Below are 27,055 nucleotides of genomic sequence, written 5' to 3' on the forward strand. Positions count from 1 at the left end.
CCGACGGGCCTGGGCAGCAGCAGAAAATCTCCAGGCTGCCAACGCCGCGCTCTTATGTCAAAGCACAGCGGTGCGCCTGAACTATCAGATCAATCTGTTTTTCGCGGGGAAATTGAGGCAAACACTGATGGGAACAATGGGTTTAGGTCAGACTTCCAGACATCCCGAATTGTGGCGTCGCACTACAGAGGCGCGTAGCTCACAAGTATAAATTTGAAGACGGCCTCATAGGTAAACGTTTTCTTCCGGCCCAGTATCATCACAACACATCATAATCATACGAATATTGCAGCACCAATTTGAATTATGGCCTCGACCACATTGAAACCCTTCAACGACAAGGTGATTGCCATCACCGGGGCTGCTAGCGGCATCGGACGCGCAGTCGCGACTTACCTCGCCACCCGTGGAGCATCTCTTGCAATCTCAGACGTCCAGAAAGATGCTTTGTTAAGTCTGGCCACAGAGCTGTCGGCCATTGGAGTACGTATTGAGGCCACCGTTGTCGACGTCAGCGATTCCGAGCAAGTCAAAAGCTGGATCGAAGAGACAGTCAAAATCTTTGGAAGACTTGATGGCGCGGCCAATATTGCCGGGACAGGCGGCTCGACCGTGGATCGCCTCGAAGCGCAGACCGACAAGGACTGGAATCTAGTCCTCAGCATCAACCTATCTGGGACGATGTACTCCATGCGCGAAGAGCTGAAGCATCTCACGGACGGGGGTTCAATTGTCAATGCCTCGAGTGTCCTTGGGCTGAGAAGCGCGCCTGATTCCGGTGGCTCAGCCTATGTCGCCAGCAAGCATGCGGTGTTGGGGATGACCAGGCAAGCAGCGAGGGAATACGGTCATCGCAAAATACGTGTCAACTGCGTCAATCCGTCAGTGAATGCCTTCTAGTGAACGTCAATTTTCATGCTGATTTTCTCGAAAGTGGTGCTATCGACACCCCAATGATGGCCCAGGCAAAAGCAGAAGACTCGGGCGTTTATAGTCCTCCTATCCCAAGGTGGGGTCAGCCTGAGGACGTGGCTGCTTTGGTAGGGTTTCTGCTCGGTGATGAGTCGACGTATATCTCCGGGACGTCGATCGTCATTGATGGCGGACTTACCTGCTGAGTAAGTATGTTTGCATCATTCAGTCTTCGCTAGTCAGAGAATATTGGAACGAGTGCAAGACTCAAGTGGAGCCAGCGATAATCATGTGATGGGTGTTCATGAGCCAGAATATCTCGCAGTCTGGTAGCTGGAAGGTTTATGGACGCATCTTCGATACAGCCTATGTAACTCGCGGCAAGGTCTTTGAGAATGAGAGTAGCACCAGCATATGTTTTGCTCTATTATTCGCTCGTTTATTCTGTACTGCAAATTGATGTCGATTGTTATGCGTACAGTATAATTACTTAGTCAACTATTTCCAAGGGATTAAGAGTTCGGGGGGCGCAGCTCGTGAAACCAAAGAGCGGAACAACTTTCTATTCGGCAAATAGTCCGCTGACAGAGGTCTCTCATCATCTATAACCCACTCGGGAGTTTTGCTATGAATGTGACCAAATTGTGCCCAGCCAAGTCTACAGTGAGTAGATCAGGCTGGCGAATCGCGACTTAGAATATTCTTAAGCTGCAGGACTCACATGCATTGCACCGCTCTTGCCACCGCCAATAAAGCAGACTACGCCTCGATGAAAGCCTTAAGAATGTAAGACGCAGGTGGTACTTATGTAGAGGGTTGCCCCAGGGCAGACTCGTTTCCATCTGTGATCTCCACGCATCTCAACGTTTCCTACGTGAACCTGCAGCCAGCCTGCACCCTCAACCCTACCATTTCTATTTAGCACACACTTCTCCGTTCCGGATTAAACTCCAGGTACAAGTGAAGTCCAGCTCACAATTCTGGGTAATTCTCCCGAAAGTCGAGATGGAAGCCCTCGGAGCTGCGGCTGCGATTGCCCAGTTCGTAGAGCTGTCTTTTAAAACAGGCAAGCTGGCACACAGTGTTGTCTCCTCATTTCAGCATGCGCCAGCAGAGATCACAAAGCTTCGCCTCAAACTGCAAAGTCTTCACGACCTTCTTTTACAGGTCGCAGCTTTGTGTGACGAGTTGCCGGAAACACAAGCCCAGCTAACTTTGCTGCCGGAACATCACATGAGAATGTTCGCCATGGGCATGGAGAGCATCTCAGATTCACTGATGCGTCTAGAGGGTATCATCACAGTCTCGGCCGGTGCCTCCCATGGCGTGAGGAATCGGCTGCGCTGGGCTATGCTAGACAAGAGAAAAGCGCAGAGCATACTTCAAGACGCTCAAATGGTAAATGACGAATTGAGCATCATGCTTCAAATCCTCATGTTGTAAGTAAAAGAACTGCAAGCCGCGCACATTAATGGGATCAAGCGGGGAATCTACTGTTATGCTTTTTCTAACCCAAGTATTATTTAGACGATTGTTTTCCATAAGTCACAAATCTCTCACCATCAGCCAGTCGTTGACGAGGGAAGAAACAAAGCAATCTCTTGACGACATGAAAACCTTTCTCTCCACGACAATGACACAGCTCGTGGTGAGCACATACGTTCCCAAAACCTGCCAAGGTGACCTACTGAATTCGAAAAGGGGGCGTTTTCGGGTCGTGCCTCCGCCAGGAGGATTAGTTACAATGGTGCCGCCGTTGAATGCCCCCCAGCCCAGCTAGAATATCGAAATGATCCCGCCTACATGTTAATGCAACACCACCGACGCGTGACTCGAAGACACTTGATAGCAACGTTTGGCAATGCCAAAACACCTGAAACTTCCACCGAAAGTCTCTATACTACGGAAGCAAATCTCACCTTGGAGTCCAGAATGAAGTCTCGAAAAGCTAAGCTCCTCTTTAATATGTGCTTCAAATGGTTGGGTCAATACCTTATCCGGATCGAGGTTCAGGCTCAGCTACTTTGCCGGTTTTGGAAACTTGAGCCTTTGCTCACCGCGTCACTGCATATCGTCAATGTACGGCCCAGAGACGCCCCAATCTTCTTGGCCTGTAGGGACTGGGATCTCCAAGAAGTACACTACCTGCTAGAAACAGGACAAGCAAACATACATGACGCGGATGAGGAGATTGGAGGCTTGCTTGAGGTTAGTTATCACGTAGATCTCGTCAGCTCCATGCATTTAACATCTAACAGTTTGAAGCACGTTATCTCAGGCAAGCTTAGACAATGGATACCCCTGTTAAACGAAGATCATTTTGTTTGGGGTGGCCAATCAGTACTAGAGTATTTGTTGGATCAAGGGTGTGATCCATCCACCTCTCACCTGGGAGAGAACAAACTGTAAGTGTTTACAATGTTTACTTGCTGCTGGAGAGGAATGGTATGGTTGAAACTATTCATAGGCCCCCCGTGCTCTCTGCATTTTCAGAGGGGTTTAGAGATGCTACCCTAGCTATGACGTGTCGTGGAGCAGACCTCCTGTCTTTTGGCAACAAGCCAGGAGGATTGCTGGAACAGTTTTACGCAGATTCATCGCAATTGCTTTGGCAATTTCAGCTTTTGTTTTCCGTCGGATATTCCGATTGGCAAATGGATGAGCCTTCAGCCAATTTGCTTTATGGCGCCTGTCAGGCAAACCAGCTGGACCTAGTCCTTTTCGCCTTAGAGATCGCCAACATAGATCCCGATCATGAAGGCGCCATTGGCAGGACACCCATGAGCAATGCAGCGAGAACTGGGTGGATTGAAGGCATTGCGGCTCTCCGTCAGTATGGAGCTAGTGTTAATGTCAGCGAAGGGAGTTGGAACGGAACACCCCTCTTCCGAAGCATGCAAGACGTTCAAGTCCTGAGCGATACATCGCACTACTTACTACTTCAGGGTACTGATCCAGGTCTGAAGAGCTTCGATGGGCTCTCTCATTGGGGAGAGATGATGACAAAAAAGTATTCGCCTATTACCGGCTGGTATCTACAGTTCCCTTACATTGCTTTCGAGGGGTCAGTTGCTCATTTGCTTCACCACGGGTCAGATCCATTCGAAGTCTTTGGTACAGATCCCTCGATACCTGACGACACGTGGGCTAATCAACCTCCATGGTCTGGTCTGATGGGGCATATACAAGCGTCAGATGTTGCTCGGTTCTGGACCTACGGTCTTTCAAGGTCAAAAGACACATACCTCCTAGATGCCCACAAAGATGCACGTGATGCAGTGGAAGAATTCGCGGAACAGGTCGAAATCATGGACAGGCACCGATGTTTTAATTGGACGTTTCAGTACAACATTCAAGGTGACGTTACCTGGAATTCTAAAAGCTCAACATCAAGCGAGGTGTCGGGAGAGGCCGAGGGGTCTCCGGTGGCCGTCTTTGCATCCTTTTTCCGCGAGGGGCAAGCGGAGGGCTTCAGTCAGGACGTATGTCATGAGGACAAAGTTTCAGAATATGACAGGGACACACGCTATCTTGCTGGTGGCGATTTTGTTCCCATTTGGGAACATACAGATCAGCAAATTAGGGGTCGGGAAAACCCTAACCTTGATTTGAGCCCAGAGTTCTTCAAGAATGCGACTCGTTTTCATCACCACACCGCAATTCTACAAGGCAGAAGACAGCTTTCGCGGTGGCCGATGGTCAGGGCGTTGTGTGACGGTCTTCAGCATGCAGCCTATCCGGTGGAGATGGACGACGATGGCGACTTGTGGTATGATTGCGATGATGGGGACAGATACTTCGACGCTTGGGAAACACAGCCAGCCGAAGACCGCGATGATTGGCTCGTGGATGCATGCCCAATCTGCCAAAACTTTGACGAGTACGGGCTTGGTAGGGTCTTGGACATTGAATATAAGGCGATTGAAAAGGTGCAAGAGTATCGCAGGCAGGTGCAAGAAGGGAAAAGGCGATATTTCTGGCAATGAGCGTCGAACAATTCGGCACATCAGACGCTGTATAAATTTCCTAGAGAATCAATTTTGCGGTTCTCGATCTACTAGAATCTCATGCTTAACATTGTGGAGTTCTGCCTCCTGGTAGGTTGCAAGCTGGAGTTGGACCTCCGCGCGAAGCCAGTACCTACTGTGAGTACATGTGCAGCAGCAGCCATTGTCGATGAGCCTTAGTATGACTAGTTAAATTCTGCATCGCATTCTTACTCTATGCTATGTCTACAAATAGGCCGGATGCCGTTTCCTGGACGGGGATCATAGCTAACGTCGTGCCGTGCCTGCCGATCCTTTGAAGTGGATGGGTGCATCCCCTCACCATCATTGGAAATGAACAGGTTATGCCGCCTTCAATTGGCCCAGTGTGGCTGTTTATTGTTTGACGTTGATTGCCCTTCTGTTTGCATGTGATAGCTGCATCTTTTGCCCTTGCATTGTGTGCAATACTATCACACCCACTCAAACCCATTGAGGGTATTCCCAATTTCTACCTCACTACATGCCTACGAAGTCATCACCTGAACAGGAAGGCCAAGAGATTCTTATCTAATAATTTACAAAGAGAGACTCAGCCTACATTTTTATGACATGTCTACTTCTCCCCCATGAGCTGATCACAATACAAGTCGGCAGGGTCCGATCTCAGCTCCACCTGAAGCTGACAAGGCCTCAAAATCCCCGCATTGAATAGTTTTCTCGCCAAGATCGTTGGGCGCCCAACAAAGGCACATCATTACACATAACTCCCACCTCGAAGCTCTTGGACCCCGGGGTTCTTCATCAAAAGCAGAAGGTCCTATCTCGGTCTGCTACCCACGTGTTCTCTCCCGACAGTCAGCCCAACCACCCACCTCTAAGCGCCCCGATTACCCCGCGATCAGCGACGAACTCCGCTACGATTCGGGACTAGGCACCGATTTGCTTGCCTGTAAACGGCCGACATCTCCGAGGCGATGCTACTCCAAACCCTGGCTGGCGGCCCACGGCAACACCCACGGCGGCCACGAGACTCAATGACAGGCCAGGGCGCCCCTCTCCCGAGAAATACTGCGAACTGCCGGTCCTATCAGAACCTCCTATGACGCCATGGGCTCCGATGGGATACCGATGATCACTTCGACTTCAGGATATACGCGCATTCAACGCATTCCACAACACAGCTGTCACCCGTGCAGTTAATCAACACCGTAGGCACACCTGAACCTTAAGGAGGGGGGCCGGTGCGGGCCGAGGTGCTGGAGTGGGCATAGTTGTGCTGCAAGAGCAATATCTTACATTGCAAAAACTTGCTTCCAATTTCCCCAGGGCAACGCAGCTTCCTGTTCGCAGACCGATGTTCCCGATTGGGGGCGGTTTCTGAATGGTCAATGGGATGGCATAACCTAAATGTGCCATGCACAGGTCAGCATGAGGCTCGGCCCACTGTCTCAAGTTGGGATGGTTTGACCGTTGAGGGCAGCACCGCTACTTGCGGTGGAGGGTTGGTCCATGGCCCTGCGACGCATTGCAAACTGGCAGGTCGTGAAGCGACGACGACAGCCAAGGGCTTGGCCTGTGAGTCGCTGGTCAGGTCCACGCGCAGCACGCGCACGCCACGAGGGAATAGAGTTGATCAGCCACGGGAGATGCGCAGCCATACTGCTTAACATTTAAGACGAAGACGATTTCCCCTCTGATTGCACATCACGGAAGATCGTCAGAGCTTCAGTCTCCCACCGCCGACAAGACCACCCTCCTGCTCATCCTCAAGCCCAAGACCCATCCCGGTCCAGCAGCTGACTCGTCACCGTCAAGATGAAGGCCGGTCTCCTCCTCGCCGCCGCCTCAGCGGCCATGGCTGCTCCCTTCGAGAGCGTCGCTGCCCGTAGCGAGTTGGGATCCTTCCCCATGACTGAACTTGAGGAGTACTACAAGCAGGCCTTTAGCAAGCCCTCCATTGTTGCCTCGATTTCTCCCTCCATCTCCAAGCGTCAGTACAACGGTGACACCTTCAACCAGCTGACTGACGGCACTGCCTGCCGTGCTGTCACGGTTATCTGGGCCCGTGGTACCTACGGCGCCGGTAACGTCGGAGAGGCGGGCTCTGAGGGTCCTACTTTCTTCAACGCCCTTGCTGGTATCATTGGTGCCTCGAACCTCGCCGTTCAGGGTGTCAACTACAGTGCCAGCGTCTTGGGCTTCTTGTCCGGCGGTGACGCGGCTGGCAGCACCACCATGGCCAACTTGGTCTCCCAGGTGAGTCTTGCTCCTCAATTTCTCTCCATTGACTTCATAGCTAACCACGCCTTCAGGCTGCGAGCCAATGCCCCAACACCAAGATCGTCATGTCCGGCTACAGCCAGGGTGGCCAGCTCGTCCACAACGCTGCTTCCAAGCTCAGCACCACTCTGACCAACAAGGTCTCTGCCGGTATGTCAAGCATTTTTGGAACACCGCCTCCATGACTAGAATCTAACACGCGACAGTCCTCATCTTCGGCGACCCATTCGACGGCCAGCCCGTCGGCAACATCCCCTCCTCCAAGGTCAAGATCATCTGCCACGACGGTGACAACATTTGCGACGGTGGTATTATCATCACTGCGGACCACAGCAACTACGAGCAGGACGCCCCCGCTGCTGCTGCCTTCGTTGCTGGACTCGTCCAGTAAAGCGCTGAAAAATGCGACTACATGGTTCAGGCGACAGTACTATGGATGAAAGTTAGGATTACACGCCTACATGGAGTTAATGAATGCATCAAGTAGCATAATGAGAAATGTGAATGATGAAGATCAAAAGCGATTCTGATCAAATGTGATATGTCTCAGTCTGGTCCGCGGCACTATAATCATGTTCTGAGTATCTTACTAAATAGGGCATGTCACAAGTTTTTGTTCACTTGTCCTACTTTTCTTTTAGACCCTGATCGACACCCCGATATTGGATTTTGGATATTGAATGTCAGTACATCTAACGGGCTACAATATAAAGTAAGTACGATCCCTGAGTACGTATACTGCGATCTTCTTACTAGACGAAGCACCGGCCGAAGTGCTCTTACTGGATTTATTTACTGTGGACCCTCTTATAGGGTGGGCTATGAAACTTCCTCAACATAAAGTAAGTACGATTGAATAAAAGCGCCCGCCGTTAACCACGCGAGTGGCGTACTTCCTCGAAATCCGATATTTAGCGCTTAATTACACCTCTCTACAAAATTGGTTATTAGGCTCAATAGGGTGCTTTTTGGGCTATTTTGCTTAGGTTAGTTAGGCAGTACATCGTTTAAAAAGCCTCCTACGCGGGCGTTATATGTATCTCCGAACTTTCTGTACGCCTTCTACCTAAAAAGGGGGAAATGCCCTGTTAGAACGCAATTCCGTGGCTTTCTGCAATGTTATCTAAGCCGATATTCGATTCTCAAAACTCGATTTTAGGCTGCCGATCGGGGCCTTAATTTTCTTCTCATTTTTTGTTGCGTGTGGCAGGTTAACGCCTGCGGGCACACCTTTGATGACAGCCGCATAATTCTGACCGGGAAATGTGCAAGGACTAGCATGGCTTTAAAGAAATGTCTATGGCCACTTCAATCTAAACTGAGGGCAGCTCCCTCCCGTCTCTTATGTTACATTCTTCCATCCAGAGACATGGTACCGCATAGGTCCTTGTTACAACGTTACTCTTCTCCTTCCAGTGGTTTCTGGCCGTAAACAACATGGCTAAGCAAGATGTTAGAAACATGCTCTTGCAAATAGGGTTCGCTTGAGACGACTCACAAGTCAAGCTGGGCATGGAACAAATGACGAGTCTTCAATTCCTCGCGAACCGCATCAAGCAGGGCCTGGACTTCCGACTCTGTCTGCCCGCGAATTCCGCAGAAGACTCTCATAGAAAAGCCTTCCAATCCGTTTAGAAGCTGCGTAAGGTTCATAGCCCCAAGATCGCTAAACCACTTGTCTCTAGGCCAGGGACCGACAGGGACTTTGATCCTTTTGTGCGAAATCTCCTGAAATCCAGCATCACTCACCCAGCCTTTCAGCTTCGGTCCCGGGCAAGGGTCACGTCCGATGGACTCAAGCGCAGAGACGAGACTTTTGCTCCATTGCTTGAATTGATGTTCTTCGGTTAGCGTGCCATCGTCTGAGTCGTAGTTGAAATCGGAATCTTGAAACTCAACCCAGCCCCCGGGGTTGAGGTTGCTAAATGATAGTCAGTCATCAAACTCCCGAATCCGATGATTGATTGGTCTGGTAACGCTCACTCGTAGATCGTGCGGATTAATTTTGGCCAGTCGGCAACACATGCAGCCATGCACCGACAGAAGATGTAGTCGTACTTCTTATCGCCTACCTATTGGCTTTCCACATCATCGACAACGAATTTAACATTCGGGCCAACCCTTTTTCTGTGTGAGATAGCGCTTCTGACGGTGATATCAAGCATTGCAGCCTAACCTGCCACTCTGGCTGGATAGCGCTGAGGTCAACGCCAGTAACCTAATTTAACGAGTCAGAGTGTAAGATTCGAATCCATGTAGCATATCAGGTGGCCTACCTCAGCGTTCTTAAAAACATCTCCCATCTCCATAGCCCCTGGGGTTTTGAGTTGCTTCAGCCTTGTTGCGTACTGCTGGTATAGAAGGATCAAATATCTCACAGATTCCGGTGCCCGTCCCAATGTCCAAGATTTGGTTATTTTTGTTTTTCTCGAGCGGCGCCGTGTGCAGTTTATTGCCGACCGCTCTGACCAACATCGCATGCGCAAAGTCCATGCGATCCATCTCGTACTATCGAGCTGCATTAGAGGGCTGATGATACGTATCGACCAAGGTAGCACACACTTCGTCGTTCGGCATGATATAAGCTATTTTATGTCAGGCTTGTTTCAACTCGTCTGTAATTTCAACAGTAAGAGATCACCTACACTCTGGGCGGAAAGCGTGGTAGCGGCGACCATATTCTACCGGATAGTCCACAGCACTCGATGCTAGCGACGCCGTGTATGAAGACCTATTGCGCCAGTTAATTTCATTGCCAAAGATTGACGCATTTAATGCCATACAGTTGACCATCATCGATCACTGAAGGACCATCTTCCTCCGGGTCATTAGCCTGGATAACTTCATCATCGTCGTTCATGGGTCCGGCAGGTCTGACCACAGTGTGGGTCGACTGGCCTTCTGGTTGGGCTGCAATTTTCAGATTGGTAGCGACCGTTCGAGGCGAGTTTGACTCGGAATTTCAAGGAACCGCGCATGATGTCTGTCAAAGGTATGTGTGAGCCGGAAGCTGACAGAAAATGCAGTACGAGACCGATGCGTTGGCCTCGAGAAAGGAGAGGAGAATGCGGCAAGATGGGAGAGATCGTGTCAGGGTTGACGGAGAGAAGAGGGGCGGCCGCCTGGCCTTGCTTTTTGAAAGCTCGGCGCAGTAGGTGCAAGGTTGTTTATGCAAGGCGTTGGTGAAGCACCAACAATTCCACCGCAGCCTAGGAATGATGGACCCCCATCTTTTGCCGAGATAGGAAGCTGCTTATTACAGATGTTCCGCATTTCGCTCTCATGGCTCTTTGGTGCTGTTGCGATGCCATGCTACTTTGTTACTCCATCATGGTTTGATATCCCAGCTTAGTAAATAGTTATATAGTTAATGCCTTGGCTGTTACGCCATTTTTGGTGAACCATTTATCCATTTGCATCACAGGAAACGCGTCTGCCAGGATCAATCATCAGAAAGACTCTGAAATCATGTATTCTACGGAGCTAAAGCGGCCACATCATCCACGAAGTATCGTTTTCTCTAAATCTGACTTCGCCTTTTTAGCTAACGTAGATCGTATTTGTGGTCAAGAGAGGACTTGTAAGATATGATTCCTGGGAGAAATAGGAATGCTTTGCCCATAGTTGTTTACGTCCATTCTTAAATAGGAGATTGGTCGATGAACTTGAAGATGCGAATCGTCGACGACTTCATCACTTCCAGGTATTATATATGTACCAAAAGTCTTCCGCAGAGCTTATTCATCCTCTTCCAGAGGCTTCTGCGCATAGACAATATGGCTTGGACTATAGTCAGATGAATGTCTCCAGAAGGAAGCCACGGAGAAGCTTACAAGTCAAACTGTGAGTGAAAAGAGTGAAGCTTCTTGAGCTCGTTGCGCACCGCGGCCATCATGACTTGTGCCTCCTCCTGCGTTTGTCCAAGGACTCCGCAGAATACCCTCATCGTGAACCCCGCAAGACCATCAAGAACTTGCGTCAAGTTCATTGCCCCCAGGTCCTTGTAAAAGGGATCTTTTGGCCAAGGTGCCAATGGGATCTTGACCTTTGAATGGTTGATCCTTTGGAACCCAGTGTTACGGACCCATCCCTCGAGCTTAGGACCAGGCGAGGGCTCGCGCCCAATTGAGGCAATTGCTTCAACAAGGGTCTTGTTCCACTGAGGGAAATAGTGCTCTTCCGTGAGAGTTCCATCGTCCGAATAGTACTCAATGCTTGTGTCTTGGAACTCAACCCATCCGCCGGGATTGAGATGGCTGGGATTATACGATTAGATGTCAGGTCTCTTTGTCTTCGGGGCTTCAGGTACACACTCATAAATGTTTTTCATGAGCTTCGGCCAATCTGCGAGACAAGCAGCCATGCAGCGACACATGATGTAGTCGTACTTTCTGTCACCGATCCATGGGCTTTCGACGTCGTCAATTTCGAACTTGACATTGGGTGGAACCCTATTCTCAGGTCAGGACGAAGCTTGGTTTTTCTCACATTCAGGAGGTCCTACCACTCGGGTTGGATAGCGCTGAGGTCGTTGCCAATCACCTGTTGGCCCAGTCAGAGCTGCTGTAACAATTGTAGTTGCAGGCTCCCAAACTGATGCGCATCTTCGTAAGGTAAGTTATGGTAGGAAACACGTACCTCGGCGTTCGGAAAAATGTCACCAATTTCCATAGCCCCTGCACAACTTAGTATATTTGCATATTCTGATGTCCCATCTGATTTGGCACCCAAAAATACCGGTCCCAGTTCCAATATCCAGGATCTTTTGGACCTTCTCCTTTTCAAGAGGCGCGAGGTAAAGCCTGTCTCCAAGAGCTCTTACGAACAGCGCGTGGACGAAGTCGAGACGGTCCATCTCGTACTAGATACATTCAATTGTAAGAGCTTGTCGCAGTAAAAGGTGTGAACCACGAACTTCATCGTTGGGAAGCACATATGCTGAAGTTCTTCATATCAGCGGCGTTCATTTGTCAGAGTGCGAAAAGACTGTCGACCAGTTCTCGAGGAAGAAAATCACTCACAGCCTGGGCGGAAGGCATGGTATCGGCGCCCATATTCAACGGGATAATCGACAGCACTGGAAGCCAACGACGCCGTGTAGGATGACCTTGCTAATTCATCAGCTGATTTCGTGGGACTGTCGGACACGCCAATTCACAATCGTTCGGTGTCAATTTCTTGAGGCTTTATGGGAGTTAGACAAAGTCGCTCAACAAAAGGACTAGAAGTGAGCCGTACCAAATCCCCATCGGCCTGTAGTGGTGCCGGATCCTCAGCTGAGGGTCCTGCGGGCGGGGGCGAACTGGTGGGGGAGCTCTTCGGAGGTGAGGCAACCGAACTCGGTGAGTTGCCCAGCGGCGAACCGGATTTGGTTCTCGATGCATCGGCCATATTGAGACTAGCACTGCTATACGCTCGCACTTAAGTAAACATTTACAGTGGAGGATAAGGAAAAAGAAGAAAGAAAGGAAACAAGGACTTTTTCAAGTTCCCAGAGAAGAGGAGTTACTCAAGAGCCCAGTTTTCTGAATACGCGGCGCTGTAAGTGCAAGGGTGTCAGTACGTGTTGGTGCAAGCCAACAGGGAGGATGCAGAACACACACCCAATGACTTTTCTCGCCAGTCATAGACCCTTCTCCCCTCCAAAAGTGCGAGCGGCGCCTGTGAAGTGACCCCCTGGCGATTCACTATGTTCATGGCTGAAGAAGGAAGTCGGCAGGCGCAGCTGTTTTCATTTTTATCTTTGCTCCTTGTGCATCTCGCTCTCGCGCCTGCCTTGGCATCTTTTACCGCCAAGGCCTGTTGGCTGTCATTGATCCTATCAATCACCAGCTTGAGTTCTTCAATCGAAACTGCAAGCTTCTTAACTGCCCGCAAGATATGCTACCATCACGCACATATCCCTGTAATCTGCCCGTGTCACAGGCTGCCATCCATGGTCTAGCAGCAACTTTCCAGTGCCTGCTCCGTTCATATCTCAAGCTGCGCGAACATCCATTCTCCCTTTCGATGATGGGATGCACAGGTCAGCAATCTACGTCAGGTGAACAGATTTCATGACTTCGACCAGATCAGGTTTCTTAAACCCTCTCAGCTTTTCGATGCAATACCAGAAGACATCCATAAATGAAAATCCTCGGGGTGCCGGAGAATTTGAAATGTCACTCGTCTTGGCACTGAGTCCTCCCCTTGTCTTGATGCGAGTCATTCAAAGATTGCCCTGCTTTCATTTCTCTTCACAAAATACCTAGGCTTGCAGTGTTCTTTCAATATCGTGACATACACATTAAATTTGATGCCATTATCCAAACATCCGCAGTATAGAATTGAGGGATTGAGCTTTTCCCCCACTGGATGCTTGCATAGTGGGGCATCACCCAACACGAGAGTTCTCTGATGCAGACTTGCCAAGACTTCGTCTGAGTGGTCAAGCAGCGAGACCAAATGATAAGAAAACGTGTTTGAGTGGGAAAATGAGGGGAACATGCAGTTTGGCCCATCCTCTCGGACTGCGGCGTTGTTCTTTAGCCACCGGTCTGCACCCGGACCAAGCCCACCGAAATTGGCCAGCAAAATCCACTCCGTCGTATGTTGTCCCTGTCAATTGTGTCTCGGTGGATACACGCCCAGCCAGAGAACCTGCTGAAACGAGTCTAGAGCCTGACAACGGCTGGGGAAGGACGATGTTCATTGGCCCGGGGAGACGGACTTTCATCCCCCTGGGCGGCCCATCCCTAGCTCACGGATTGCACAACCTGCATATTTAGCACCAACAGCATTTTGAACAGTACAAAGGACGAGCCCTGCCCGTTTGTTCTTCCGCTGGTCTGTTTCCTCCCAGAAATCTCACACTTGGGACAGAAGCTCATCATTGGCGCCTAGGGAATCTGCCGCGAACATGTTGAATCCAAACACTGAGCAAGACATCCCTGTCGTATGTCCCCGCTTTCGCATGGCTTTCACAAGTCTGAACCATCGTGCTGACCTTTCTTCGTAGGACCCCAATGCCGCCGCTGGGGCGGATGTGGACGACACAACTGAAACATCTAGGTAAGAGTCAACGGATTTCCCAGAGCCTTGCTATGAACTAATTTGGGCGGACGGCAGCATCCGCACGTCTTCAACTACGTCTCTTTCTGAAAGCGTGCGCGAGTACAGGGAGCTCCATGGTCGGACCTTTTCACAAAAGACAGAATATTGGGCTCCAAATGACGAGAGAGAGCAGGACGCTCTTGATTTCAAGTATGCGCTTCGACTATCAAAACAATCTCGATATCTAAACTGATTCAAAAAAGCCACTACTGGATGACGGACCTGCTTGGTCAAAAGTTGACTCTTGTTCCTCTCAAGGATCCCCACGTTTGTCACTCTTGAGATGAGTTAAGGGACGTTAATAACTGACTGCGTCCCAATATAGCATGTTCTTGACCTGGGCACGGGCACGGGAATATGGGCGACGTGAGCAGAACTGGATTTGGCCAAGCCTTGGGAGCCTAACTGACATACTCTTCAGTGACTTTGCGGACACACATCCCGCGGCGGAGGTCATCGGTACTGACATCTCTCCGATTCAGCCTGGCTGGGTGCCCCCCAACTGCAAATTCCAGATTGATGACTTCGAGCTTGATTGGACGTTCCCGGCAAATCATTTCGACTTGATCCACATCCGAAATCTAGAAGCTGGAGTCGCAGACTGGCCCAGGCTTTATGAACAAGCTTTCAAAGCTACAAAACCGGGAGGCTACATCGAGGTAAAGCAAATCGACATCGAGTACCACTCCCAGTCAGTCGAGGTCACCGAAGACCACATCTTCCGAAGATGGTACAAAGCCATGACAGAATCCACCGATACAATGGGAAAGACTCTGAAGAACGTCGACAATCACGGCATTGCTAAGGGCATGACGGAAGCAGGATTCGTGGTTGAAGAGGAGAAGGTATGGAAGATTCCCATTGGTGGATGGAGCAAAGACCCGGAGTTGAAGAGGCTCGGGGCGTGTACCCTTGAGTACAATGACTCTATGCTCGAGTCTTTTGCTCTTTACTTGTTGAAGGAGGTACTTGGCTGGGAGTACACGGAGATCATGGTGTTCGTCGCTGAAATGCGGAAAGAGCTACGCGACCTCAAGAATCAGGTGTACTATCACTTGTAAGTCAAGCCACTTCTTTGGGCTCTGTATGATACTTCTTGACTAACTCACCACATAGCCACCTTGTCTACGGTCGCAAGCCCGAAGAGACTGTGGAGACACCTGCCGCCTAATGTAGTTTGAGCAGTGGAGCTGTCGCAGGAGGTCGTCCCCATGTCACTTACACTCAAAGACTATCAATAGCCAGTTAATTCATGCCTCATTCGTCTGAGAAGGCCGTCTTTTTCACGTCACTTTATCGGACAAGCTCATATGACATTCTCCTGTATTAACATGATTCTTCTTGATCATTTAGAATATCTCAGTCAACTATTCTGTTGGTGGAGACAAGCTAGATCTTCGAGATAAAGGCCCATGTCACCCCAGCTTAGGACCCGCATTCAAACTGCGCTATTTGATCTGGTTTCGAAAAGCTGACCTGAGCGGTGAGCAGAACCCGGGATCCGGTTTTGATGCTGGCACTCCCGAGCATCTTCAACCGCAAAAACCCCGAAATTTCAAGTTCAGCATTGGTGAGGAATACAGAATTCCGATGAGGAAACTAAGACCCGACATTCATGAAGGCGAGGTGATGAACAAAATCCGGGCTGAGCCGCTGTCATATCTCGAACACATGGCCAAGTCTAGGGTCTACGAATCAACCACGTGGAAGCAAGAGCTATGGCGCGATATCCCTCCAGACCAGACCCAGGCGAACCTTTCTTCGTCCGCAAAGGGTATCCAACCCGCGGTCGCCTGAGAAAGCTTGATGCTTCATTGGTGCGGGGGCACGGACGGACAGGGCCCCTGGGCTGCTCGGTCTGCGACACGCAGAACAGGATCGGACGAAGATAGGACGCCATGCCGATACAAATGGAGAGCGTGTTCCCGACAACTCGGGCGGTTTTTCTTCCTTTCATCCATTCTTGCTGCCCGCTCGTTTTGCGTGATTCCAACGACCGCCGACACGATGTGCGACGACGAGCCTCCCAGGCCACGGCCTTCCGACAGCAGTGACAGTGTGATTCCAGTGGTGCGGCCCCCTATCCGTCTGTGGCATTGTCAGGGGTTCAGATGGATTCGGAGGTTTACTGACTCGCGCGACTCGCGCACCTGCAGGATCCGGCCGTTGAAGCTGGCACGGACGATGATATCGCCAGGTAAAAAACGAATCTCCACATGCAATGTTGCGCATGAATTTGAGGTGCTAAGGCGGGTTTGGTTGCAGTATCTACCCGCAGTCAACGGTGTCATTGACTGAGAGTATCATGCAATATCGTGAGATACATGGACGAACGTATACCCAAAGATCAGAATATTGGGGCCCGAACGATGAAAGACAGAGTGAAGCTCTCGACTTCAAGTAAGTCGTGTTCGAATGACAGGATTTTTGAAAGTTGTGGCTCAACATCAGGTGGTCATTTGCTAACCATACGTCCCAGCCACTTCTGGATTACGGACTTTTTCGAGGGCAGATTATTCCATGCTCCCATTGATGACCATCCTCAGGTATGATTCTTCTTCTTGGGCAAAAAAATGCTTACAAGCCAGGCTGACAAGTGCTATAGAGAATCCTCGACATGGGTACCGGTACAGGTATATGGGCCATGTGAATAACCTCAACCTCTGGACCCACACTGCATACTGATATGAACCAGAGACATGGCCGATCAATATCCCTCCGCCGAGCTTACTGGAGTCGATCTGTCACCCATCCAACCCACTTGGGTACCGCCTAACCTGAAGTTTCAAATCGACGACTTTAACCAAGAATGGACATGGCCGAAAGATCACTTTGACTACATTCACGGCCGCAACCTTGAAGCTTGCTTCACCGACCTGCCGACGACAATGAAGGAGGCGTACAACCACACTAAACCCGGCGGGTATATTGAGTTCCTGGAGTTCGAATCACAAGCCCGATCACAGGTCGCGGAACTGCCAGAAGAGCACATCTACAGGACTTGCTATACGGCCTTGATCACTGCTGCGAATAAGCTCGGAAAACCGGGAGAGAACGTCCGGACGGGTGCGCTTCAGAGAGCGCTAGAGCAGGCTGGCTATGTTGATCTCGTGCATCACAGGTGGAAAATTCCGATTGGCGGCTGGTGTGCCGATCCAAAGCTGAAACAACTGGGCTGGACTATTCTCGATTTCTTGAGCGACTCCTTGGAAGGGTTCGGGCTCTACTTGCTCAAGGAAGTTGCCGGCTTCAGTTATGAGAAATGTCAAGTGATGTTCAGCGAATACAGGGCTGCGATGCGGGATCCGAGGTTGCAGTCGTTTTATTACATGTCAGTGGCACACAATAAGTCGTTGACTTGCTTCTGTCGTCATGCTAACTGGCACCTAGGCACGTCATCTATGCTCGTAAACCGGAGGTGTCGAAACAGAGAAAGCCAGCGATGACTACAGAATCTCCGTCCCATGACACATCAACAGCGGTATGAAGAGTCGGAGACCTTTGAAAGGATCGTCTTTTTACTAGCGGCACTGAATTTACTTTACACTCCATGACTTCATGATACACGAGATGAACATGGCATTAATAAATCTTGCGACAAGTCCAACCACTCCCAAGATATGAGAAGTACCGTGTGATCATGGCTAACCCATCGTCTTGTTAATGATGCCTTGTAATTATTCTTCCATCACTGGGTGGTGATCCTGGGTGACAGGAAGCAACGGATACTTTAACTCAATTCCCGGATGGTAATCCCGCGCCCCGTCCTGTCGGAGGCGGACCTCGCCGCCGATACCCATCCTCCCGTCCCCAGCCACTTCCGGGGTTCATGGAAAACATGCGCTCTGATTGGACAGAAACTAGGCTGGTAAATGTGACAAAATGCAGAAGTCAGCGCATCAGTCAACAATGAGGGAAGACACGTTACAAGGGGGAGAAATTTCAGACCCATATGCCAAGTGATTTGGCCGGTCTGCCGCCTCTTTCAGCATTGAGACCCTTGAGGGCGTGCAGATGATCCATCGCAGAATACCAAACACGAGATTCGTTTGCTGGGAAGAAACTCTATGCGCACAATACATCTGCATCAAACAATCATTTCCAGGTTCCTTCAGATCAAGCAATCACTATGCCCATCACACACCAGATATGGACGTATTTATGACGGTTCCAAAACGAAAAAGGCAGACTGAGGGAAACCGCAGTCTGGTTGGCAGAGCCTTACGAGTCACGATCAAAATACCCTGGCTCGCCAGATGCTCAGCGACTATAGCCACCTAGAATGCGCCGGTATGAATGTGGCATCGATTCCGTGGTAAATCGGATCGTTCTGTGGTTTGATTGGGCCGGGGAGGCGGCTCGAAAATTAGCTTCCACCCTGGTCTGCAGGTTGCGCATGTACACGATGCATTGCCTTTTTCAAGAACCAACAAGTTCCAACATCAAATGGAGACTACAAAAGAGGGGTTGTCCCCTCAAACGATGTGGCTTCATGCCCGTCCTGTTCGTGAATTCCTGAGAACTACTCTGTCAAAATCACTGTTTCTTTCTTGCGGATTGCTTCAAAATGAGTGCCAACGAACCGGTTGCTGCTCCGATTACTGTTGTATGTGTCGCAAGTCCCATGCTCTAGTTCAATGCTTACAGTACTTTGGCGCGCAGGATCCGAGACTGGAATCTGAGGTCGAGGACGACCAAAGTGACCGAAATAGGTATGATTTGCCGACATCCTTGCGGGAGCATGAGGTCAAAGCTGATTCTCATTCGTGCTATACAGCACGTACACCGAATCGACGTCGTCTCTCACCGAGAGCATCAAAGAATACCGCGAAATCCATGGTCGTACATACACTCAGAACAGCGAGTACTGGGGACCCAATGATGAGAAGCACAATGATGCCCTGGATTTCAAGTGAGTCTGCCTGGTGAAAGTGCGGCACAGGAATACATGACAGTGGCTGGAAGATCGTGGGATTTCAGCTGTCTAATACTCGACAGCCACTACTGGATGACAGAATTTTTTGATGGCAAGCTAGCTTTAGCGCCGATTGGAGATAGCCCTCAGGTAAACACATCCATCATCTTAGTCGTTGAGGGAACGAGATTATTGACATATTCCCAGCGAGTTCTTGATCTTGGTACTGGCACAGGTATTTGGGCCATGTAAGACGCCGATTCTTGTCCTTTCTACATAGGATGTTCGCTGACATGTCACTTAAAGCGATTTCGCTGACACCTATCCTTCGGCCGAGGTCGTCGGCACCGATCTATCGCCGACTCAGCCTACGTGGGTTCCTCCCAATGTCAAGTTCATCATCGATGACTTTGAGCAAAAGTGGACTGGGTGGCCGAAGGATCACTTTGATTACATCCATGCTCGAAACCTGGAGGCCTGCTTCAAGGATGTGCCGGCGTTCTGCAAAGAGGCGTTCCACCACACGAAGCCTGGAGGATGGTTCGAAATCATCGAATTCGATACCAAAGGTCGCTCTCAGAATACTGAGCTGGATGAGAACCACATTTTCAACAAGTGGTATAAGTGGTGGTGCGAAGGGCAGGAGAAAATGGGCAAACCTTCGGATAATGTGGCTTCGGGAAAGTTCAAAAAGGCTCTTCTCGACGTCGGATACACCGAGCTCGTCGAGAAAAGGTGGAAGATCCCGGTCGGTTCCTGGCCGGCGAGGCCAGATCTCAAGAGACTTGGCCAGTGCAATCTGGAATTCATGGAGATGTCTCTTGAGGGTTTCATGCTTTACCTCCTCAGAGAGGCGCTCGGTTTCACCTACGCCGAGGCTCAAGTTACCATCACTGAAGTTAGGGCCGCATTCAGAAATTCGAAGATCCAGCCCTTTTATTACATGTGAGTTACAGGAACTCACGGAACCAAATTTGACTCAATACTAACGCCATTCAGGAATGCCATCTACGCACGCAAGCCTCTGAAGACTGAGACCACGGAGGCCTAAAAGAGACGCAACTGCCCGAGCGAGTCTCATAATGCCATGTATGTGCGCATTTGCGACAACCCAAGTGGTACGATTATAGCACGGATTCTCCTTGCATCATATAGAACTCAGTCACGCATAGAATTCATGTTACTGCTATCAATGATATAGCATGTCGGGATGATCTTTCTGACCTCAGCCGAGTCAGCCCGGTTCGTCGCAGAGACTGCGCTCTGTCACTGCGCAAAAACTATGTCGCATCCAAGATGTAGTTGATGCCTACAAAACAATCTTTTGCAACTCCTGGTTCTGGCGCAACAATGATGAATTATCTACTTCAATTCTACTCTGATGCAGAAGATGAATGGTATTTAGCTTTTGACTCCTTCCCCATTCGCTACAAAGGTTCATGTCAAACATACCATTTACCAGATACCACCACGAACGCGCCATTTGCACAATTGACTTGCGACAACCTTTCAGTCACTTTTTAATGGCGAGTGGCGATACCAGAAGTTTCAAAAAGGCGATTTGACCTGTCGCGGCTGTTCAATCGCGCGTGGCGTCTGGAGGTATCTAAGGCCCCCAAGCGACTCAACACCACAACCAAGCACCACGACAACAAAAAGAAACATTGCGAGAGCTCCAAAAGGCAAAAGAAATGACCCCAACCCGATTTGAACGGATAACCTTTCGATATCAGCTCAGAAACTGTCGCATAAGAGAATCTGGAGTCGAACGCGCTACCGTTGCGCCATAGGGCCTCTTGTTGATGTCCGACCTCGCCCGAGACTAACCTATGTTGTGGGCAGGCACTAGGGCTTGCCTCGCAGACCCACTTGCTCGAAAAGACCTCATGCTGCAAGCTCCACAACGTGCAGACAACATGGATGCTGCTTGTACATCTTGGGCTTAGTCATTAAAGATGGGCAGTTGTCACGGGGCAAGACTTTGATTAGGAAATGTCCGATGTGAAAAGGCCCAAACAAAAGTCTATTAGACAGTTGCAATCTCAGTTTAGACGAATGAAACATATGACAGAGTCCGAGCAACAAACTCCTCTATCCTTGAAGACCCAACATGACTCAATCAACAACTTGCTCAAACTCCTCTAGACGTAGGTAATCTTCGAGCGCTTAACGCATTTGCACTCTATCTGGCGAATGTATGCGACGGTATTCTTGTCTACCTCCTCTTCAGAGAAGCAAGAGCACTCAGGGTCGCATTCAGAGCAGAATCTGCGAAAGGTGTGGTAGTGAATCTGGGTTTGGTCGGGGCAGCCGGGATTGGATTCGCGATAGAGGTCGCAAGGCTTTTCGTCAGATCCAGTGACGCGATTGATGTCCTTGGCGCAAGAGTTGCAAGCGATGAAAGCGTATTTGTAGGTGCACATTTTGAGTGAGGGTGCTGTTGCTGCGCTTGCCTGATATATTATCAATGGTTCTTGAGAAATCGGGTAAAGTGTGGTGTTTGAGAAGTAGAATGTCGAGAGGTTGATCCAAATTAATTCAGGCTTAAATACCTAAACCCCAGGATAGGTAAGGGCTATTGAACAAGTCATACAATCATGATCATCGAAGGAGGGCGAACGCAAAGAGAGTTACACAAGCTGCTTTCGGAAAACGAGTAGCACTTGGGAAGAAACACATGTCATTCATCAAGTTGAATAAAGAACTTTTGATTGAGGGTCATCCATTCGCGTCTAAAAGCTATGTGCAGCTAGAAAGGAAAAAGAGTATGTACAAAACTCATGTGGTATCATAGTAGGTCGTGCGAACTTCCTGGAACAACCCTCCCTCGCGACATTGTGCTACCTGGCACGTTTAAGAGTACCAGTTGTTGGGGGTCCACTTGACGTAGCTGGCGTCAATCTTCTTGAGGTCGGGAACACCGAGGTTGGCGGCGTCGATGGCGAGCTCGTGCTTGATCATCTGGATGGCCTTGGTGACACCCTCCTCACCGAAGACGTTGGCGAACATGAAGGGACGGCCCATACCGACGGCCTTGACACCGAGGGCAAGGAGCTTGAGGGCGTCAGCGCCGTAGCGGACACCACCGTCGGCGTAGATCTCAATCTTCTTAAAGATCTCGGGGTCCTTCTCGTAGATCTCGATGGCGACCTCGAGGGAAGAGGGGGAGCCGTCAAGCTGGCGACCACCGTGGTTAGAGAGGATGATGGCGGGGACGTTGTTCTCGATGGCGGCCTCGGCGTCCTCGACGCTCATGATTCCCTTGATGATGAAGGGGAGCTTGGTCATGTTGGCCAGGCGGTGGTACTCGGGCCAGGTGATGAGGGAGTACTCAGAGTCGGCGGAGCCGACACCGAAGCGGGCGGCGCGGTGACGGTTGCCATCGGCGGCAGAGTCGACGGTGTAGACGACACCGTTGGCGCCGGAGGCCTCAATCTGCTTGAAGAGAGCCTGCGTCTCGGTGTCGTTGGCAGTCAGGTAGATCTGCTGGAAGGCGACCTGACCCTCCTTCTTGACGGCGGCGATCTCCTCGATGGTCTTGGAGGCGTACAGAGAAGGCATATACAGGATGTTCTCGTTGCCAGCGGCCTTCATCAGGTTCAGCTCAGCATCCTCGTGGGCATAGCCGGCACGGGCGCAGGGGCTGATGAAGATGGGGGCAGAGAAGTTGTGGCCCAGGATGGTGGTGCTACACGAGTCAGCATGAGAGTATTTTGACATGATCATATGCGCAACCGTGGAAACGGTTCGTCTGATGACTGCGCGAGGGAGCCTGGACTTACCTCAGGGTCTGCTCAATGTTGGTGATGTCGACCATGACACGGGGGCGGAGGCGGTAGCGGTTGTAGACCTCCAGGTTGTTGCGGTAGGACCACTCGCCGGCGGCACCGTTGCGGTAGTAGGTGTAGTTGCGGAGGGGGAGGTAGTTGCGGGCAGCAAACTCGAAGTCAGGGAGGCCGACCATGTTGGTGAGGTTGGGCAGACTGCCGACTTGGAGGTCAGGCAGGACGCCATCAATGCCGGTATCCGGCTCGTTCAGGAACGGGCGGGCGGCGATGGCGCCGGTCGCCAGGGCGGAGGTGATGAGAGCAGCGCGCATGTTGTCCAATAATGAGTGAATGGTGGTGAGTGATGACAGTCAAGCACGGATGCGATGAGGTAGATCTTTTTCTGAACAGCAAGAATACGCGGCCCTGCGAGGCTATTTATCATTCCGCCGCGATGCCACGACGTCGAGCTGTCAACCCCCCTCTCCTTACTATAAACCTCACCTTCTTGGCATCCCTCCGAGGCTTCTGGATCAAGTCCGCATTCGGGCATCGGAGCGGGCCAGACGCTTCGCCCAAGTGACCAGCTCCATGACGTGCGCCATGGGTGTGGTGTTGTTGAGCGGTGCATCCATGGGCCCGGGTGCCCCGTCCAATGTTGGGATGAAAGTGACTTCCTTCCCGTCGCATGAAGGCCCGATGGGAGAAGCTGTCTGCATCCAGGGAAGCATGTCTTGGCAAAACGGGCGCGGTCTTGATTTTTTTTCGGACATGTCGGGGTTGGGTGACACTCGGTAGTCCCAGCGAAGCTGGACGGGGCGGGTCGCTCGATAGACCTAATGCGGAAGCTTGAGTGCCTTGTCACGAGAGAGTGACGGAGGGATTACAACGGTGGTTTGAACTCAGATAGACGATGTCGACCCGCTGCCAAGTGTGACGGTGCAAAAGCGACCTCCTGATCCGGGGAGAAGACCGTTATCAGATCTTGGACGGTGGGCCAGCAAATACCGTCCGCGATCCATGGGCGCACGACTGACGTATCAAGTTGATGGACGACAGACGGGATCGAGCCAGTTTCACGTTTTTTACAGTGTTCTCCTGGAGTCTTCTACAAGCGAGCCCCCCTGGCAGTTGGATACAGGGATGTGACGGGAAACTGACTCGCCCTGGCAGGAGACATGCTAGCGCTATAACTCGCCTGTGTAATAGCTGAATAATAAGTCAGCCAAGTAATGAGCCAAGTCGTCGCAGTGGGTGATGGCTGCGACCTGATGACGGTTCAGGGCTACGCGAGGGAGAAAATGGGGTCCGCCGTGTGGGCAAGCGCGCGGGTGGTGACAGTGTTGGTTGTGACGCTGCGCCTGGCGAGGGAGCCCGTCCCGGAAGTCTGGATGAGTTTGTTGGCCCGGTCCCTGAAGAATCCCACGTCACGGACAAACTGCTGCTCCCGATTAAAGACGATCTTGGCCTCGGAGGCTCGGTCGAGTTCCGACGTGGTGAAGAAGAGTCGAGGCAAGTGAATCCCAACTTTTCATCATTTACTGTGCGGTGAAGCAAGCAACCCACGTGTCTGTCACTGCGTGACCAATGCCCCGATTCCCCAGTGCATAGGCTTGGTCCTGTGCTAGTACAGTTCATCCCTTTTCCTGTTCCCTTGATCGTTTGTTTTTTTGTTTGTTGTTGAGTGAAAATCATGCTTGAATCGTCCGGTGTCTGAGAAACACTTCTACATTTTCTTCTTCTTCAAAAACAGGGATAAACCTCCCTCGGTTCGCGCAAGAGGTAGGTCACATTTCCGGGTGCTCATTACAATGCTACCTACCAAATCCGTGATGACGTATTTTGAAAGCGAGATTTGGCTCGACAACTCCATCCAGTTTTTTCCTTCAATTGGGGCATTTCCGAAATCAAAAAGAGTAACTGTGAAAGAAAAAAATTCACTTGCATTCCATTCAACAACATCCCGCTTTTTCTATCGCGAAAACTCCCGAGGTCGAACATGGGGTTGCCTAGAAGGCATTGCCAGTCGGACCTATCGCGGACGAGGCCGCGGTCCCCGCGATGTCTTCCAAAGCCACGCGGATCTAATATGCTCCCGGTGGGTGGTGGTGGCGACCGGGACGCGACAGAATATCGTGGCGGAGCCTCAAATGTCAAGACAAGCATTTTTTCACAAGAGAAAATTGATGCAAGATTCGCAATCCACGGGAGGCGGTGTCAGTTGCCAAGTAGTCTTGTCTTCCGTGAGAGCCGCCCGTTGTGACGCTGTCTCGTTGAGGCCAAGTTTTTCCGTTTTTTCTTCTCTAAACGATAACGAGGGTTTTGACTCGTCTTACAAATCCGGAGGGCAACGATCAGCGTAAAATCAACTGATAGACCTAGGCGGTCTACTATCTGGTCATTGCTAATGTTGCGCTCTCTACAGCGTGTTCTGTAGACACTCTACTACTGAGTTGGCGAGTCATCGGTAGTAGACTGCACAGGAGCTTCCAAATTTGTCTTCAGAGCCGCTTCTTGCTCGTGTAACTCGCTTCTCTCCCTGCTTGAACACCATGTCCTACCTTGTTTTTGCAAGACACTTGCAGCCGGGAATTATTTGTCAATCACCATCAACGCCCTACGCATATTGAAAAGCAGAAATGCGACATACTACACCATCCATGCATATACATAGAGCTCAACCCGGGCAGCCAGCCACGGAGCGCAGAGTTTTTCTGGAAGGTGGGAGCGCGTCGGGATCACCAAGTCCAATCGCTTCCATAGCAGATCCATTCGCGCAGGCCTGCGATCGACTCCCATGGCTCGGATAGAGCTTGCCCGCCCCAGAGCTCACAGCACCTCCATGTCTATAGTTGCATTTAAGCTACACGGCCTCCCCTTCGATGCAACGAGTATCGGTTCAACTCTGATTCTATTCACAGCTCCGAGCTACCGGGCAGCCGAGAGACAACGCCTAGCGAGCCGAGTCGATCTCGGTCGACGGCCGATCGTCCGAAGCCTCGAAAGCATCCTTCCGGGCCACCACAATGCTAACGGATCCGGTGGAGAGCGCCCCGTCATCGGACATGAGGCCCGGGGCTAATGTGGGCTGCGGAATGTTCTTGACACTTGCATGCGCAGAAAAAACAAAGAAATCCCCGCATTCCCAAGTTCATTCCAAGTTTGGTCCGGCTCATGACCGACCGGGACGGTTCCGGTTTCCTCCGCCGTAGGATACAAATGAGGCAAGTCGACGGCGGAGGACCATCACGAAAAAGAAAGCTCTAATCTCGTGAGATGCCAAGCGGTCTGGATTAAGGACGTGAGAGCCAACCATGGGCGCGGACAGAGGTGGGTAATGATCGAGTCCACACTAATGAAACCCGCGCAGGGAGCTACATATTGATCTACAAATCTAGGCCAGGCACCCGACCGTCCAGCCCACTCGCGTACCAAGAATCAAGGATTTACAGGTGGGCTGTCCAAAATTTAGGTGTGAGGAGAACTGCACTCAGCACCTTCCAGAAGGTTAAATCCGCCCTGTGATATAACTGCAACTCCGTCCCCTGAGGTCTCTTTTTTGGTGGTAGCAATGACACTCTGCAATCGTCCTTGCGCAGGTTTCATCACCCCCACGGCATCCACGACTTGGCAAAATGAACCGGTAGGCAGGCATGCGTCACAGATTGAATTTCTCTCTCTCAGCCCCATGGTCGTCGCTATTCCGGGTGAGTGAGGGCGCGTTTGAGCTGTTGGTGCGAAAGTTTGCTCTATTTAAAAACCTGGACAGCCGCCATTTATTTCGAGACGTTGATGCGAATCGCGAATGCGTGAGGCCTGTAATTCCCTGATTATGACGTTTTTAGGCCTGTAGAGAGTTTTCCAAACTATGGTTGTACCGCGGAATGCGAAATTCATCGAATGTTGAGGAATCGCGTGTCCGACAACACCGATCCGCGTATTCATACAAAGGGTCGCTGGGACCCGTCGGCCAAGAATCCTTCATCATTGCACATGCGACAATGTTGGCGAAAGTGATAGTGGCTGTCCGGGGGTGGACATTCCCGTTGTTAACACCTCCTTCGTTCATAGAGAACCGGGTAATTCATAGACGGAGTACT

The 27,055-nt window shown here is 50.8% G+C and overlaps 7 protein-coding genes and 1 non-coding gene across 8 annotated transcripts; 5 read left to right on the plus strand and 3 right to left on the minus strand.

Moving 5' to 3' along the window:
* Nucleotides 1-306: 306 nt before the first annotated feature.
* On the plus strand, nt 307-900 carry COL26b_009576 (uncharacterized protein; the record flags this gene model as incomplete). Its single annotated transcript, XM_053182301.1, has 1 exon — nt 307-900. One exon carries the CDS (start codon nt 307-309, stop codon nt 898-900), a length of 594 nt encoding a protein of 197 aa, XP_053033784.1.
* A 5,816-nt stretch (nt 901-6,716) lies between these two features.
* Nucleotides 6,717-7,572, plus strand: COL26b_009577 (uncharacterized protein; the record flags this gene model as incomplete). Its single annotated transcript, XM_053182302.1, has 3 exons — nt 6,717-7,157; nt 7,214-7,331; nt 7,388-7,572. The coding sequence occupies 3 exons, from the start codon at nt 6,717-6,719 to the stop codon at nt 7,570-7,572; spliced, it is 744 nt and encodes a 247-aa protein (XP_053033785.1).
* Nucleotides 7,573-11,010: 3,438 nt separating this feature from the next.
* COL26b_009578 (uncharacterized protein) lies at nt 11,011-12,235 on the minus strand (the record flags this gene model as incomplete). Its single annotated transcript, XM_053182303.1, has 6 exons — nt 11,011-11,437; nt 11,495-11,632; nt 11,686-11,723; nt 11,820-11,857; nt 11,919-12,042; nt 12,203-12,235. The coding sequence occupies 6 exons, from the start codon at nt 12,233-12,235 to the stop codon at nt 11,011-11,013; spliced, it is 798 nt and encodes a 265-aa protein (XP_053033786.1).
* A 2,364-nt stretch (nt 12,236-14,599) lies between these two features.
* COL26b_009579 (uncharacterized protein) lies at nt 14,600-15,444 on the plus strand (the record flags this gene model as incomplete). Its single annotated transcript, XM_053182304.1, has 2 exons — nt 14,600-15,330; nt 15,390-15,444. 2 exons carry the CDS (start codon nt 14,600-14,602, stop codon nt 15,442-15,444), a joined length of 786 nt encoding a protein of 261 aa, XP_053033787.1.
* Nucleotides 15,445-16,972: 1,528 nt separating this feature from the next.
* COL26b_009580 (uncharacterized protein) lies at nt 16,973-17,741 on the plus strand (the record flags this gene model as incomplete). Its single annotated transcript, XM_053182305.1, has 2 exons — nt 16,973-17,604; nt 17,726-17,741. 2 exons carry the CDS (start codon nt 16,973-16,975, stop codon nt 17,739-17,741), a joined length of 648 nt encoding a protein of 215 aa, XP_053033788.1.
* Nucleotides 17,742-18,840: 1,099 nt separating this feature from the next.
* COL26b_009581 (uncharacterized protein) lies at nt 18,841-20,239 on the plus strand (the record flags this gene model as incomplete). Its single annotated transcript, XM_053182306.1, has 7 exons — nt 18,841-18,879; nt 18,936-18,985; nt 19,051-19,185; nt 19,272-19,338; nt 19,396-19,436; nt 19,495-20,133; nt 20,188-20,239. 7 exons carry the CDS (start codon nt 18,841-18,843, stop codon nt 20,237-20,239), a joined length of 1,023 nt encoding a protein of 340 aa, XP_053033789.1.
* A 641-nt stretch (nt 20,240-20,880) lies between these two features.
* Nucleotides 20,881-20,982, minus strand: COL26b_009582. The gene has a single exon. It is a non-coding gene; the product is annotated as a tRNA-Trp (tRNA).
* A 1,059-nt stretch (nt 20,983-22,041) lies between these two features.
* On the minus strand, nt 22,042-23,287 carry COL26b_009583 (uncharacterized protein; the record flags this gene model as incomplete). Its single annotated transcript, XM_053182307.1, has 2 exons — nt 22,042-22,876; nt 22,971-23,287. 2 exons carry the CDS (start codon nt 23,285-23,287, stop codon nt 22,042-22,044), a joined length of 1,152 nt encoding a protein of 383 aa, XP_053033790.1.
* Between the last annotated feature and the right edge of the window lie 3,768 nt (nt 23,288-27,055).

The sequence above is a fragment of the Colletotrichum chrysophilum genome (assembly GCF_026319265.1).
Source record: "Colletotrichum chrysophilum strain AFK26 chromosome Unknown scaffold_93, whole genome shotgun sequence".
Taxonomy (NCBI): domain Eukaryota; kingdom Fungi; phylum Ascomycota; class Sordariomycetes; order Glomerellales; family Glomerellaceae; genus Colletotrichum; species Colletotrichum chrysophilum.